The 16,009-nt window shown below is 41.3% G+C and overlaps 2 protein-coding genes and 1 non-coding gene across 4 annotated transcripts; 1 reads left to right on the forward strand and 2 right to left on the reverse strand.

Moving 5' to 3' along the window:
• Positions 1-543: 543 nt before the first annotated feature.
• rps20 (ribosomal protein S20) lies at positions 544-2,035 on the reverse strand. Its single transcript, XM_084938892.1, has 4 exons — positions 1,903-2,035; positions 1,151-1,250; positions 896-969; positions 544-767 (listed from the first exon to the last, which is right to left on the reverse strand). Exons 1-4 carry the CDS (start codon positions 1,903-1,905, stop codon positions 585-587), a joined length of 360 nt encoding a protein of 119 aa, XP_084795018.1. The 5' UTR covers positions 1,906-2,035; the 3' UTR covers positions 544-584.
• Positions 1,040-1,105, reverse strand: LOC146379958 (small nucleolar RNA U54). The gene has a single exon (XR_014801410.1). It is a non-coding gene; the product is annotated as a small nucleolar RNA U54 (small nucleolar RNA).
• A 1,740-nt stretch (positions 2,036-3,775) lies between the features above and the next one.
• On the forward strand, positions 3,776-15,635 carry anks6 (ankyrin repeat and sterile alpha motif domain containing 6). 2 transcript variants are annotated; one of them, XM_084938903.1, is made up of 18 exons: positions 3,776-4,398; positions 5,235-5,453; positions 6,224-6,425; positions 6,592-6,742; positions 8,351-8,395; positions 8,493-8,697; positions 8,979-9,085; positions 9,768-9,919; positions 10,012-10,249; positions 10,383-10,432; positions 10,513-10,707; positions 10,806-10,968; positions 11,059-11,285; positions 11,405-11,597; positions 11,736-11,803; positions 11,943-12,059; positions 13,799-13,895; positions 13,990-15,635. In XM_084938903.1, exons 1-18 carry the CDS (start codon positions 4,070-4,072, stop codon positions 14,037-14,039), a joined length of 2,808 nt encoding a protein of 935 aa, XP_084795029.1. In that variant the 5' UTR covers positions 3,776-4,069; the 3' UTR covers positions 14,040-15,635. The 2 variants fall into 2 exon arrangements, with proteins under 2 accessions (XP_084795029.1, XP_084795028.1); XM_084938902.1 differs by having other exon boundaries at positions 10,380-10,432; positions 13,990-15,634.
• The last annotated feature ends 374 nt before the right edge of the window (positions 15,636-16,009 follow it).

Genomic DNA, 16,009 nt, shown 5'->3' on the forward strand with positions numbered 1-16,009 from the left:
TTTTGTTTTATACAGTTGTCAGTCAGGCATCTTACTATGAAACAAATTACACTCCAAAAGACCCCGGGCTTCTGAAAAAATGACCCGGGCTTAAGCCCAGTAAGCCACCCCCCCCCCTCCCATGGTTGACTCCAAATCTCCCGAACACTTTGTCGATCTGAGAAAGCAAGACCGAGACCACGTAAAAGTGAAGACCGGTCTCGAGACATCCAACTCTGGTTTACAGTTGTCATATCATGTCACTAGGCCCCTTAGTTCAAGGTTTCCCTAATAATCCTTCAACTGACAAATGTTTACTTATTTTAACTTACTAAAACCTTTGGCACTTTCTTTCCTTTAAGACATTAATAAAAGGCAAATTTATATCTATTGCTTTTGAAAACTACAGCCATTCAGTGAGCGTCTAAGACTGCTTTTTCGGGTTCCTTTATTTGTACCTGTAGGTAGATTTTGCTTAAGTTTACAATTAACATCTAGACACTCATCGCAAACTTGGCCCTTTTGAGGTTTCCCACCATCACAAACCCAAACACCACCACATCATAGTTTCCTCATTCATTGCTTTATTGAAAAATCTGGGTCATTTATGCATCAGCGATAGTGACTTCGACCTCTACACCAGGTTCAATGCTGATGGAGGTGATCTGCTTGACAATTTCAGATGGGCTGTGCAGATCAATCAGGCGCTTATGGATCCTCATCTGGAAGCGATCCCAGGTTTTGGACCCTTCACCACAGGGAGTCTTTCTGGTGGTGATGCGCAGAGTCTGGAGGGAGGAAGAGAAATGCATTTTACTTTAATAAAATGATCAAGCATTCAGGATACGCAATCAAGAAAAAGCAATTTATTCCAATGTGGTGTTAGATAAGAGTTCTGAGCCATGGTCTTCAGTACCTTGGTTGGCATGCGGACAGGTCCCTTCACCTTCAGGTTCTTTTCCTTAGCCCCACGGATCAGGTCTGCGCAGACTGCAGAGCAGAAATGCACAAAACTTGAAAACACGGCCAGTCATCACTTTACCTTGATTTGCTTTCCAAGCCATGGCTCAGAATAGCGTATACATAAATCAGGGTTTATCAGTCAAATTTTTGTCCTCATAGCTCAGGTCAGGTTAAACTCACAACATTAACTAAATCTGAGCTTAATTACCCTTCTCCAGAGATTTGACGTTGCGGCTGGTGAGGGTGATGCGGATGCGGTGGATGGCAACCTCAGTGTCAACTGGTGCCTTGCCGGTGTCCTTAAAAGCCTGGATGTGAGGAGGAAAAATCAGTTACTCAGACCCATCTTTGATATTGCAGGACGACGTAAAAAAAACAAAACAAACAAAAACAAAAACAATGGTCCACAAAATATTACACAGCATGGCTTACAATTAAACTACCCCCCCCCAAAAAAAAAAAAAAAAAATAGGGGGAAATCTCAAGAACACGCGCAGCGAACTAGTTTAGGTTGTTTGATTCCTTTTACACTGATTCGGAAGCCCGGGCAAAAGCACCTGAACGCAGCGGCAGAGAACAATAATTTGGGACACCCCGATGAATAACGACACCCAAATGATTTACTTTAAGCAACAACCGGCCCCCACAAAACGCGCGAGTCAAAAGGAAGCTTGAACTTTATATAAGCGAGTCTTCTGCCTCGCTTAGAAATGCGCCGAAACGTTAACTGTGCATTTAACATCCACAGCCGCATGAATCTACAGCTTTCTAACGTTAGTAAAACTATCTACAGTCCGTTTGGACGGTGTTTATGAAGGGGCTGCGAGCGCCATTAGCTGTCGGCATTAGCAGCGACACTCCGTAAAACTCTTGAGTTCAAATTACTCTACAAATTATCAAGCAATTAGCAAAAACCAGATGCATACAAGTTGTTGGTTGACATAATCAAACAGCACATACCATTGTGAATATTCCTGACCGACTTATTCGGAAAAAAATTCAAGCGAACAGCGGTGAGCCAGGAAAGCACGCCACCAACGTGGTTAGCTCTCGGTGAAAAGACCGAGCACAGGCCAGTTTCCTCATATGTACTGCTCATCCGGGAGTCTTCTACTTCTTCGTTGGTGTTTCAAGCAGCTCCGTAACTAATAGCGACATCTATTAACGTGACTTTGAAATTGCAGTGTGATCACGTATGTGCGTTTTAGATAAGACTGCAACTGTTACTTGTACTATTATTCCAGTAATAGTGATTTGTACAAACTGATAATGCCACAAATTTGTTACAGTAGTTATTGTGTTGTTCTATGGCAAATTCTTCATTCCAAAATGTGCATTTAGAAGCAAGAATCAAAATCAGAATATTTTTTAATCCCAGAGGAAATTAAAAGGTCACAGTTGCTCCAACACAGTGAGAATAGTAACAAGCAAGTTAAAGTATCAATATTAAATAATACAATATTTTACAAAATAGTTCTAATGATATAAATGGTTTAATTACACAAATTTCCGCAAAATATATCCCACAAAATTGAAATATAAAGTTGACACTGAGAAGCCCCTATCGTCATATTAAACAAAAGAAACTGTTATTCCAACCCCCAGGGCACACAGTAAATAAAGTTTAACCTCCAGTAAACATGAAGCAAGAATTTTGAGTAAAATGTAAATGAAATATATGAAATCAAAGATTTATTTATTTAAATTAGCAATCATCACGGAAAATATACTTGGTATAAACTAAATATATGCCAATCAAGTAAATTTCATTTGACCAGATTCCATTAATTCTAACGTTTTACAATGTACAAATTGTATATGTAATTTAATTAGATACATTTAAAATCATTTCCTTTTTGTTTTTGTGTTTTTGTTTGTTTGCTTGCTCTGACTGTACGGCTGTGAAAACAAGCTATGAAAACAAATCGAATCCTGCAACAAACAAAATTTTTTTCATTAAGATACTGCTTGTTTTTTCTACTGAGAGAAAAAAAAATCTCCCAGATTTTTAAAAATATTTTTTCAAATATATTTATTTATTTAAAGTAAACCTTATTTCAAAGTTTACATTAAAACTATATTTGTGTATATTGTGCAAATAATAATGCTCACTGTAAATACTGCTATTTGGTGTCTGTGGTTTGTAAAAAAAAAAAAAAAAAAAGGAATAAAGTGAATTGTTGCATTTTCCACCACTGGAGGGCAGTGGAAACACGTTTTTCGCACATCTGATCAGCTGCGCGTTGACAGGACATAAATAACAATAACAATCATGACAACATTAAAAATAAACCAAAAACCTCGTGTTTTTAGCACTGTTGACCTCTGTATATCTACAACAACTAAATAACCTCTAAGTATGTAACGCAGAAACCTCAGACAACAACAGCAAATAGAGACATAAAAACCAGAGAACACTTCCGGTAAAAAACGTTTCAAAATAATACAATCATTGTTTGTAACAATTATGTTGAGGCGAACAAAAAGTTCAGAAAGATGGTGATAGCCGAGTGAATAATATCAATATCAATACTATTCTGTGGAACACTGCCCTTTTGATATTTACATTTTTAAATTGTAAGATGTGTCATTTGCTTTGTGTCACAAAGTATATATTAAGGTTTGTGACACTGTATATTTTAAAATATTATCTTGGCTAGTAATGTATCGGACACTAGTCATATACGAATGTGGAGGGAGGATATACAAACACAATGTAATTAAATATACTTTGCAGCCGAGCTATAAGTCGGTTTGACCAAAGTACCCTAAAAGCTGATCGTACCTGAGTATGCTTTTGTTTTGAAAAGCAGAAGTTGCGCAGTGTAGCCACTAACTTCACCGTGATCAGATTCCTAAACAAGTAACGGAACCGGGCATCGCCGGCTGATGGCCACAAAGTTGTTTTGTGAAGAACATTAGACTAAATGTAGAGACTGGAGAGGAGCTCCTTGGCGTATTGTTTGAAAGGAAGAACATTAACAACAAATCTGAACTTCATTTTGCTGTGCGTCATGATTTCCAAACACAGGCCGCCGCCAAGTGACAGAGGAGAACTTTTTCACGGTTATCGTCGATAAAACAACTGGAAACTGAATGGAGACGAAACAGCGCGGTGAATAAAGACATGAATTTCGGGGTCCCCGTGAATTCGCGGCTACTTCTACGTGCCTGCGATGAGGGGGACTATGAAACGGCCCGGAGCATCCTGGAGCCCGGAGCCCCGAAGGAGTCCGGGCGGCAGAGCAGGCTGCGGTCAGAAGCGGGTTCGGAGTGTGACGCTGCGGACATGTTGTCTCTGGTACCTGTGGACTGCACCGACGAAGAGGGAAACACCGGCCTGCAGTTCGCCTCGGCCAGCGGACACGAGAACCTGGTCCGGTTCTTGCTGAGAAAGGGGGCCTCAGTGGACAGTCGCAACAACTACGGCTGGACCCCACTGATGCAGGCTGCGAGGTGGGGCAGCTTGCTGGAGCTCATGTAACTCATGTAGCTCATGTAAGAGGGTGGCACCAGACTCCTTCTAAAAATGTGCCTTTTTTATTTCCCACCGTGTGTTGTTAATCATAAAGTAATTAATATTAAAGGGCAGGAATCTTCCGATGCCCCTCCCCAATTCGTCGCATAAAAACACACATTTTAGTGAACATGAGAGGGAGCAGATTGTGTTTAGTCTTGTTTCCTTTAATATCACAGGCCGATCGGGGGTTTAACATTTGCAGAACTTACTGGAGTTTCGTGGGTAACACTTTATAATACAGCCAGCGACAAATTCCACAGTAGTTAAATGGTATTTAAATTATTTTACTTGAAATTCAAATGTAATTATATTTTACCAACAGTTAATTACAAGAAGGCACATTATGATAACGGGGTAACAAGTCAGGTTTTTACAGGAAACAAAGATATCATCAAAATTTGCAGGCCAGTGAGAATTTATAATGATGGAGCCAAGCCTAGCTAAATTGATCTTAAAAGAAACAAAACCTTAATTTATGCCCTTATGTGCAGGCCATATTATAAAGTAATACCATTGTTATCTAGAGATTTCAATGAGCCTTCAACCTTCTTTATAGAGAAAATTCAAGTGCTTTGTAGCAAATTACTGTTCACTTTTATACATTTTCTTTTTCTAATTTTGAACATACCTGTAGTTTTCTACACAGTCCTTGCTTAAAGTGCACTGGCATCTCTTTTGGAGCCTGTGATAGCTGGCTTAAAAAGAGCATCCTAATTCACCTGGAACAACTTCTACATGCAAAGTTCTTCCTCTGTCCTATTTCTCCTCCCAGGTTTGGCCACTTGACTGTCGCCCACATTCTTTTGGAGAACGGGGCAGAGATTAATGGGCGCAACAGGCTTGGAGCAAGCGTCCTGACCATGGCGGCTCGCGGGGGACACACTCATGTAGTCAAGCTGCTTCTGGAGAGCGGTGCGTACGTGGATGACTTTGATCACCTGGCTGTTGCCGCAGAGACGGTCTCCAATGGCAACAATAACAACAGCTGCAGGTTTTTTCTCTTTTTCAAGTAAATTTGTAGCCCAGTGTGATATCTAACTAACATCCTAATCAGGCCCCATCTTATCTTAATGACCTTGTAGTACCATATCACCCTATTAGAGCACTTCGCTCTCGCTCTGCAGGCCTACTTGTTGTTCCTAGAGTATTTAAAAGTAGAATGGGAGGCAGAGCCTTCAGTTTTCAGGCCCCTCTTCTGTGGAACCAGCTTCCAGTTTGGATTCGGGAGACAGAAACTATCTCTACTTTTAAGATTAGGCTTAAAACTTTCCTTTTTGCTAAAGCATATAGTTAGGGCTGGACCAGGTGACCCTGAATCCTCCCTTAGTTATGCTGCAATAGACGTAGGCTGCCGGGGGATTCCCATGATGCATTGAGTTTTTCCTTTCCAGTCACCTTTCTCACTCACTATGTATTAATAGACCTCTCTGCATTGAATCATATCTGTTATTAACCTCTGTCTCTCTTCCACAGCATGTCTTTTATCCTGTCTTCCTTCTCTCACCCCAACCGGTCGCAGCAGATGGCCGCCCCTCCCTGAGCCTGGTTCTGCCGGAGGTTTCTTCCTGTTAAAAGGGAGTTTTTCCTTCCCACTGTCGCCAAAGTGCTTGCTCATAGGGGGTCATATGATTGTTGGGTTTTTCTCTGTATCTATGAAGCGCCTTGAGGCGACTTTTGTTGTGATTTGGCGCTATATAAATAAAATTGAATTGAATTGAATTGAATCCTCCACTCTTTTGTGTTTTTTTTTTTTTTTCACAGCGGAGCCAGTTTTGGACCCGGTGAAGGCTGTCTGGGAGGAGGAGGTGGAAGAGAATTCATGGACATCACAGCGTTGATGGTGGCGTCTCAGCACGGTCATGAGGCCGTTGTGTGCCTGCTGCTGGAGTGGGGCTCTGATGTAAACTTCTCTCAGAAGACCACTGGATGGGGACCACTGATGCTGTCCACTCTAAGTGGGAAGGTAGGGTTTAAAACATTGACGGTTGGAAAAAAGATATATATATTTAGCACATTGTGGGTATGTTGGTGGCATTTATTAATGGGTTTTTATCAATTGTTTAAAATGGGCCTGGGCTAATTTTCTGTAGGACCTGGTGATTAAAGCTGTGTGTGTGTGTTTTGTAAAGGTGGCTGTGGCTCAGCAGCTGGTGGAACGTGGAGCTGACCCAGACCGAATCAACGTTCTGTCCAAGACAGCCTTTGAACTGGCCATGCAGCTGAAACAGAGAGACATCAAGGCTTATTTGGACTCCATCACTACTGTCAGACCACAGACAGGTACAGCCTTCCCTCAGTTACTCATTCAGACTTTGCTGTCTTGGCCTGATGATAAAGTACAGTAGTGCCATCGCATATTATACATGCCTTTGTAAAAGAACAGTTAAAAACTCATCTTTTTAAACTTGCTTTTGGTTGATTTTTGTTCTTATGTTTTAGCTTGAAGCACTTTGTGATTTTATCTTGAAAGGTGTTATATAAATAAAAATTTACTTACTTTACTTAATTACATCTTCCAGTCTGAAAAACTTTAGAAGCAAACTGAAGGAGCTGAGCGGCTGAGCCTGCTTACTTGTGTTACATGTTTCCTAAAAAGGACAAATACTGGCTGTCCTGTCTTCCTTCCCTCACCCCTTAGCAGTCGCAGCATGACTGCCCCTCCTGGTTCTGTTGAAGGTTTCTTCCTGTTAGAAGGGAGTTTTTTCCTCTCCACCGTTGCCAAGTGGTTTTCATAGTGGGTCATCTGATTGTTGGGGTTTATTATTATTATTAATACTAAAATTAAATCAGCCAAAGCAGACACAAATAACATGGATAACATCAGTATAGAACTTCAACTTCACATGTATCTTGAATGCGTATAGAACATAAAAAGAACATATAAAGGAAACAGTGGTTTCCACAGTAGGCCTTGCGTTAATACACTTCACTGTATAGTATAATGAAGGAGTCAGTTGAATGTTTTTGATTATCAGAGAATAGCAGAGTGATGTAATAGTGCAAAAAGTGTTTGCAAAAAGACAAAATAAAGTAAATACTCAACTTTTTAGTGTTTTCTGAGAGTGTGTGGTGCTTTGAAAGCTTTTGAATTTTATTTTGGTAGCACCATGTCGACAAGAGAATCCACCCCCCACCCCCGACCCCCTGCAGGATGCGAATGCACTTCAGTTAACGTTGACGTGAGAGGGGCCAGAGGAGCTCAGCCTTTTTGTTTCATGGCTCTTCTCACAGCTAGTTCAGGTTTTTAGCTCAACTTACCAACGTAGCCACACGCAGTGTATATTTCAAAGGTTTTAATTGCAGCATGCAAACAAGGAAAAGTGTGAAAAGGCAAATCAGGCAGATTTGTTAGCGAAACCTACAAGTTTTAGTTTCTAACGATGTACAAGTTCTGGTGAGGTTCTTCTTACTCTTATCTGAAGTTCAGAAGTGGGCCCACACTTCAGACATCGCTGGTTTACTGCTGCAAATGCCCACCTGCCCTATGCAACTGTTTGTGGGAACTGAAAGGGATTTATCAGGATTTGAAGCCATTACCTTCCCCAAACCACAGCGTCGGCCTCTGGCTTAGCTCTTTGCTTCTCAATAACATGTCATCTTCATTAGCAGTACATACTGGTAAATCACATTTGGAGCTTTAGTTCTTGCTAGTGAATGCGTCTTTCACCTCTCTACTTTTCTGCCTTTTCTAAGCAGTCTTGCACATAAATTATAGTTGATGTGATTTATGTGCGTGTTGAACTGTAGTATGTAACAGTTGTGTACTTAACACCCCAGCCCCGCCCCCCACGCTGCCTGATTTTTGCTGAGCTATGTGGAGTCTGGCCAAGCGGGGCTGTTTTTTTCCAGATCTCTTTCCTCTTCTCATTCTCACTTGTTTCTTCGCAGATGATGAGAGAAGAAGGCCAGATGTGCTCAGCGCTCTGAAATTAGGTAAGCTGAATCGAACAGATAAACCTGGAGGAAAAGTTTTCGGGAAACGAATGACTTTACATACCTCTACACATCTGTAAATATGTTTTCTTCTCAGGAAATTCACAGCTGGTCAAAGAAATCCTGGAGGAGGATCCTGCTCAGGTGAATTTGTCCAATCAGGAGGGAGCAACGCCTCTCATGATGGCAGCAGTAAGCGGCCAGTTAGAGGTGGTTCAGCTGATGGTGGAGAAGAATGCCGACATAGATAAACAAGATGGCGTCCATGGGTGGACCGCTTTAATGCAGGCCACCTACCACGGGTGAGGAGAAGCTGCTGGTTTGTTTCAATCAGAAAATTGCTTTTTGATTTTTTTATTAGAATGATTTAGATCAATTTAAGGTTAAGAAGTTTGGCTCAGGTGTTAAACACTGTTGTTGCTGTCCTGCTGATTTTGAATGTAAATTAGAACAGGTTTCTACTACAGAGTGACAAAAAGTCAATACCATATTTAATATCAGGATGTCTGACTTCCAAAGTCATACACAGAGCATGTATCATTTCTTACACTGTCTTTTGTTTTCTCCTCCGCCCTCCATTCAGCAATAAAGACATTGTCAAGTACTTGTTGAATCAAGGTGCTGATGTCAACCTCCGAGCTAAGAATGGATACACAGCGTTTGATTTGGTTATGCTGCTCAATGATCCAGGTAGTTCTTCCTGTCATTGCTCCGTCTAATAACACTTTGGGAAAACCTCAGCTAAAGACCATAATTCATTCATAATCAACTAAAAAAACAAACCAACCAAAAGGCATCCACCATTTGTGAAATCCCTTATTTAAACCTTTTAAATAAAGTAGTGTACTTAAGATGAGGATACAGGACACACGTAGTGATTTCATAATATCAACCAATCAAAATTTAGAAGCGTGAATTGGAATAAAAATAATTGAATCTTTTTTCAGTTATATTTGCTTTTAGAAAAGCTCATCCCTGGACTTTGGTTTTAGCAGTAAGTGATGAGGTTGCTTTTTGAAGTATTAGCTGTGTGAAACGAGCTGTTTGAATGTGATAGGTGTTTATCAGTTTGTCTAATCAAACAATAATAATAATAATAATAATGGATTGGATTTATATAGCGCTTTTCAAGGCACCCAAAGCGCTTTACAATGCCACTATTCATTCACACACTGGTGAAGGCAAACTACAGTTGTAGCCACAGCTGCCCTGGGGCAGGCTGACAGAAGCGAGGCTTCATCTATTAATAGAGAAAATAATCAGTAGAATAATCTATGATAACGATCATGAAACAGGTAGACTTAAATCCCTCGCTTTTTGCAAGTTATTAACTGCATATACTCATAATTGTTTCCCCTGTGTTTTCTGTCAGACACTGAGCTGGTACGTCTGTTAGCATCCGTGTGCATGCAGGTAGACAAAGATAAGTCGAAACACCGCGCCAGAACTTTAATGACGCGCTCCAAGAGTCGACAGTCCCTCAACAATGTCCCCGTGCCGCCCGATGACAAAGGAGGCCTTAAGGTAAAAACGTAATTTGCAAAGTAATTTGCTTTCTATCAAGGATATCATAATAGTTTTGGTTATAACGCTCCTTTGTGTCCACCCTCTTCCAGTCCTGGTGGAGTAGGATGTCGAACCGCTTCCGTCGGCTCAAGTTAACTCACACCCTCAGGCATGGCCTTTCAGCCAATCGCCTGGCTCCATTTCCAGACGATGCCGAGAGTTCACTGGATGCCACGATGAAGGCGAACAAGAAGCCCGCTGCTGTTTCCAACGGGGCGGTGGCACCTACTCCTGCTGTAGCGGGGAATGACATGAGCACTGCCTGGGCAGTGAAGACCAAAGATGGTGGTGAGTCAGTTTCCTTAAAACCATGAATGACATCACATGTCCATGAGATATTTAGGGTAAATGTAGCTGAGCATATGTCCAGCTTTATGTGAGCAAAGTAATGTATAAATGTGATGTATTCTCCTTTCAGCAGGTCATTGCAGAGCATCCTCAGAGAAAGACGACTTTCTAATAACCACGATGGTAGGAGCACTATCCTGGATTAGGGTTATTTTAGTTTTAAGACGTGTTTGTGACTCTTAATATGTGTCTGTCTAATTTAGTTGAGAAGCGGTGCCCCCTTGACTCGGCTGCCAAATGACAAGCTGAAAGCAGTGATTCCTCCCTTCTTGCCACCCTCCAACTTTGAGCCGTGGAACTCGGACCGCTCACGCGTCCTCAGGGAGGGCAAGAGCGAAGTGCCCCGCCTGCCCATGCCACCACAGAGGAAGCTGAACAGCAGTGGAAACTCAGATATTGTGAGTCCTTTTGGGTGTTAGACAGAGAGGGTTTTAGTTCAGGTCGGAGAAGGCGAAATTTGTCCTTATGCCGCTCCTTCTCTCTCCTTTATGGACAGACATCCATCAGCCGTGTGGTCAGCAGGTCCATTAAGTTTCCCAGTATCCCCAAGGGGCCATCTTCATCCTCTCCTTCCAACTCTGGTCACTATCACTCCCCCCACTCCTCTGGAGGCTCAAATGGAGTGGCGGGACTCAACCGGGACTCCCACAACCGTTCAGGTTCGCAAGTAAAAACATTAAAAGCAAAAAGTGATTGCATGACACAGGGGCTGCAAAACACATCGCAATCTTGCTTTCTCCTTACACCAGGGGGCAGTGCAGACAGCGTGCTCTCCCAGATAGCAGCCCAACGGAAAAGAGCAGCCGGGCTTATAGAGGTAAAGAGCCAACCTCCGGAAAAACAGCACAACCAGACGCCGAGTCAAGCCCCACTACCACCACCAGTTTCAACACCTGGTTTGCCCCTGCCTGACATCAGCCTTCCTGACATTCACACCCATCCCAGCCTTGTTGCCTCAGACATCCATTCCAGAAAGGTCTCAACTTTCTTTCACAGGTTTTCTTTGACAGTAACTCTTAATGTCTTGTATAACTGTGTAAAAACAGCCAGAGCTGAACAAATACCACTGTCCACCCTCACTGTCCTCCTTTGTAGAAAATGGAGTTGAAAAAGAGACCTCAGTCTGGGAATTCCTCAACCTCCAAGAGCACATCGCCCACTCTCACACCGTCTCCTTCCCCAACACCCAAGATTCCCCCCGTGCCAGGAGACTCTCTGTCCTCAGCCTCTTCTCATCCACGCTCCAAGAGCAGCGGAGGATCCAGCAGCGGAACCATCACAGATGAAGGTGTCGGCGCATTTTATTCAGCATTAACCCAAATCATCATCATGCATGGATTGTGTTCTTTTATGTACACCATGTGCTTTGATGTAAAATAAGTATGAGTGGCATCAGTTTCCCTTATAGTTTTTTTTACTTTTTCAGATGAGCTGTCCAGTATTTTGAAGAAACTGTCCCTTGAGAAATACCAGCCTATATTTGAGGAACAAGAGGTACTCCGTCTTTTCTTTCTTAGCCTTCTAACCATACATTTTCACACTTAAAGCCCAAAAATGCATCTCTTTTCTTTTCTTTTCTTTTCTTTTCTTTTCTTTTCTTTTCTTTTCTTTTCTTTTCTTTCTTTTCTTTTAGGTGGATATGGAAGCATTCCTGACTTTAACCGATGGAGACCTGAAGGAGCTGGGCATCAAAACAGATGGACCCAGACAACAGATCTTGGCTGCCATATCAGAGCTCAATGCTGGAAAGGTACGTTCGGTTTAGCGTGGTTATGCATTTCAAAGTTGCTTCCAGCAATCTATTTTGTGCTGTATCTTTCTAATGTATATCCTAACATTATGTCTTAATAATGAACTGCCTGAGCCACAAGAGACATATAGAGGGAATATAACATATATAGTGTTACAGTGGATTCATACCACATATGGCTACTTTTAAAGAACATTTACAGCATCTTTGTCGGAAAATCTGTTCCTAATCAGGGCTCTAGAGTGCGACCAATTTGGTCGCAAATGCGACCAAATTTTTCGGTGGTGCGACTAAAAAAAATATTTGGTTGCACCTGTGCGACCAACTGTTTGGGTAGCAAAAAAAAAAAAAAAAATCTGCAACCTTCCCTGTGGTCAACAACAGACACACATTTTGCCCCTATCGTGGACTAAACCAATCAGAGATAGTAAGGGGCGGGACCTCTCTGATTGGCCGTGGTCCAGTTGAAAGTGCAGGTGGAAGTGGGAGGTGAGTAGCTTGAATAAAGCGATATCGATTCATTAAATCCTGAATCGACTTTTAAATATAACTGTGTTTTGCCAGAAATGCCAGATTCTCAGATTAAAGCTCACAAAACCATTTCAACAACAACCAAACAGCAAATGAGAGCAGGTACACGGACTCCACACAAAGACGTAAACACCAGAATCAGAATCAACTTTGTCTTTCTCGGCTTTCTCACCCGACGGCCCGTAGACAGACACGCTGTTGGAGCTTAGTGATTCTGATGCGTCCGGTCCGCGCTGTGATTACGTCTTTTTGCGCTGATTCTGAGCTGCAGGTTTTGTCTCTCTCCAACCAAAATTCACCGAGCCAGCAGCAAAAGAAGCAGCAAACTGCGCTTCACATTTGATCAATGTCGTCATGAATTTTGCTGTTTTGCTTCCACGACTATTAAAATCACACTTCATGCACAGCTATCTCTCTCTCTATACTTCAAGAACAGTTTCCCGTCTCCAATCTCTGTTTTCCGTATTATTCATTCGCTTATTACCCACCAGTCTACCGTTGTTTACAGCGCTGTCGGCTGCTGTCTTTTTCTTTCCTTTTTCTTTTTTTCACTTAAATGACCTCGGACAAGAAAGCCTATTTTTTCTGTTGTTCAATACTGAAGAAATTTAAACTTTATATGCAGAACATTGTAGAATATTTTTAAGGTTATCTGCTATAAAAAGCCAGACCAGGAAAATCTCCTTCATGTTTTTCTGTGTTTTATTCTCTGTTACTTTCACACAAAGGCATCTGCTGTGATGTTCACAACTCTGATGAAGTCAGTACTGATAAATGATCAGAATTATAATATTTCTGACTGTCTGAGGCTAAGTTGAATCGAATCGGGACTTTGAAAACCGGAATCGAATGGATTATAGAAATCAGTGATGATACCCAGCCCTAGTGAGCAGCCTAGGCACGACAGAAGTGGATGTAGCTGTAATAGGAAAAGAACTATTGCTAACTTTTCTGTTAAGTTAAGGCCTGATCCTTCTGAAATTCATAGCCAGTGCTCTGACACGGTGTCGTCAATCTTTGAATGCTGAAAAAGCACAGTGTATCCAGAAAAACACATTATATTATATAAATTACTATAAAATTTGTGTGCGCCTAACTTTTGTGCCGGTACGCCTAACTTTTTTAAGTTAGGCGTACCGGTACGCCCATGGCAAAAAGTTAGTCTAGAGCCCTGCTAATGCATAATGATCACTGTTGTCTGTCATCAGGGTAGAGAGAGGCAGATCCTTCAAGAGACCATCCATAACTTCCAGTCTTCTTTTGGTAGTAGTGCCAGTAACCCCAGGCAACCAGGACAATCACGCTGTAAGTAGCGAAAACAAGTTTGGGGGCCTGTTGAAAGACTTCATAAAGACAACATCTTGATCTGTTTATCTGTCTACCTGCTGTCATTCTTTAGCTCCAACGAGCTGGATGAGACACCAGGTTCGTTCCTCTAGCAAAAGGTAACCCCATCGACTTGATGCACATGTGGAAGAAAACCAAAGGTACTTAGAGTAAGAGTAAAGTGCTGCTGACACCCTGCCAAGATGCGAACGACATGGAGACTTGGCGTGTTCTTGACCAGTAGAGATCTCAGTGCAAGAGGACCATGCATCAAAAAGACCAATCAGGTTGTAATAAACTGCCTGTGTCGGACCCTCCTGGACCAAAGTGTCTCTGTCATGGATTATAAAGCAGGGGTTCAGTGTATGGGTTTAGTGCCCTGCTGCTTTGAACAAGCACATGATGTTACCACAGTATGAGGCTTTCATGGTACAGTGATGTCAGGAAAGCGCGTTACACAGATGTTAAAGTCAGGTACAAGGAACCTTAAAGGTAATAAAAGAGATTTTTTTTATTTCTTTGGTTGACCAAAGGCTTTATTGAAAGTAAAAAATATTTTTAAATGCTAAAGAAGTTATAAGTAAAAGTAATCTTCTTTAGAAATAAATAGATAAAATAAATAATAGTTTGTGTGTGTGGCTGAAGCTGACGAGTCTGGCAGATAGTTAAGTAAGAAAGAAGATCCTCTGTCGTGCTGCTTCTTTCAGTAGTGTGGATGAGTAAACAGTGTGATCACTGTCAATTTTCATACATTGTATACCGTGAAAAACAGGAAACCCACTGCCACCTTAGCTGCAAAATATACTTTGAATAATGCAGCAGCTAACAGCAGCTGGGTAAAGCAGGGAGTCGGGATAGTGAAAGACAAGAATGTTACACACAGCAGAGTGAGCGCGAGCCATGAGAGATATTTATTTTATCTCGACGAATGTGAGAAATGCAGCAGATGTATTGTAAAAGCGGCAGGTGAAGTCGAGAGGAAAGAACTAGCTGTTAGCTAGTAAGACTGTGACTGAGATTTATAGGCTGTGCTACAACTGAGAAGGTGCACCGATGAGGAGAGCCGAAGGAGAAGGGAAAGTGAACTATTTTTAGTCAGCCAGTCCCCGGGACTGCTTTATACTAGTTTATGTGTTGAATTTTTAAACCACTAATGTACACAGATGACTTTATTAAAGACTGTGCTGTCATCAATAAATAAAACATTACGATGATGTAACAACATGTTCTTTTTTTTTTTTTTTTTTTCTGTTTAATACTTTATTGGATTTGTGATGAGAAAACTTTGGCAAAAACATTTTGGGAACATTTTATGAGGAGTATAAATTTAGTTTAAAAGAAGCAACAGTTGAGCAACAGTTTCCACTCAGCTCACTCCGTTCATCCCTCTGGCCTCGCCGTGAAACAAGGAGAGACAGACGGACTGCTATATCATTCCTAAATATCAGGTATTCTTGTTCCAAGTCTTAAATCCAAATGATGGCCTGTGGTACTGTTCGGGATTGGTCAGTTAATGTGAAATGACGCTGATGCAATATCCTGTTTAGTCATGTCCCAAGTCTGGGAAACATAAATTAGAGGATGAATCACTAAACAAACTGAATGCAAATGGGTGTCTATAATTAAATGCAACAAAATGAAGTAAACACAGAATACAAAGTGCATTCAGCGGGGCCTTGGTTTTATAGCTGGAAACCAGGTTTAAGGTCTAACTTTGCTTGTTTAAGAACTTCATATGAAAACAAATGATGTAAAAACAGTCTCCCATCCACAAGATGGCAGCAATGTGCAGTTGATGCAATAAATTATACTCAGTATAATAGCATGTAATGTTGTTCTGCACTGATTTAGGTGTGTGATCGTGTCTTCTGCTTTTTAAATGAGATGCATTAAAGTAAAATTTAATCCCATCAATGGTCATAAAAAGTGGCTAATGTTTTCAAAGCCAAGAAGCCAAGTCGGTACCTGAGTCAAAAAATGAAACTTTCAGGATTGATTTAAAACTGTAAAAGTACTAATGTAAATAATAACTTCTTTTTGACAGGCACATTGTATCCAAAATGACAAAAATATAAAAATTACAGAAGAAAATA

The sequence above is a fragment of the Perissodus microlepis genome, chromosome 9 (assembly GCF_051167445.1).
Source record: "Perissodus microlepis isolate ML-2025 ecotype Zambia chromosome 9, ASM5116744v1, whole genome shotgun sequence".
Classification (NCBI taxonomy): domain Eukaryota; kingdom Metazoa; phylum Chordata; class Actinopteri; order Cichliformes; family Cichlidae; genus Perissodus; species Perissodus microlepis.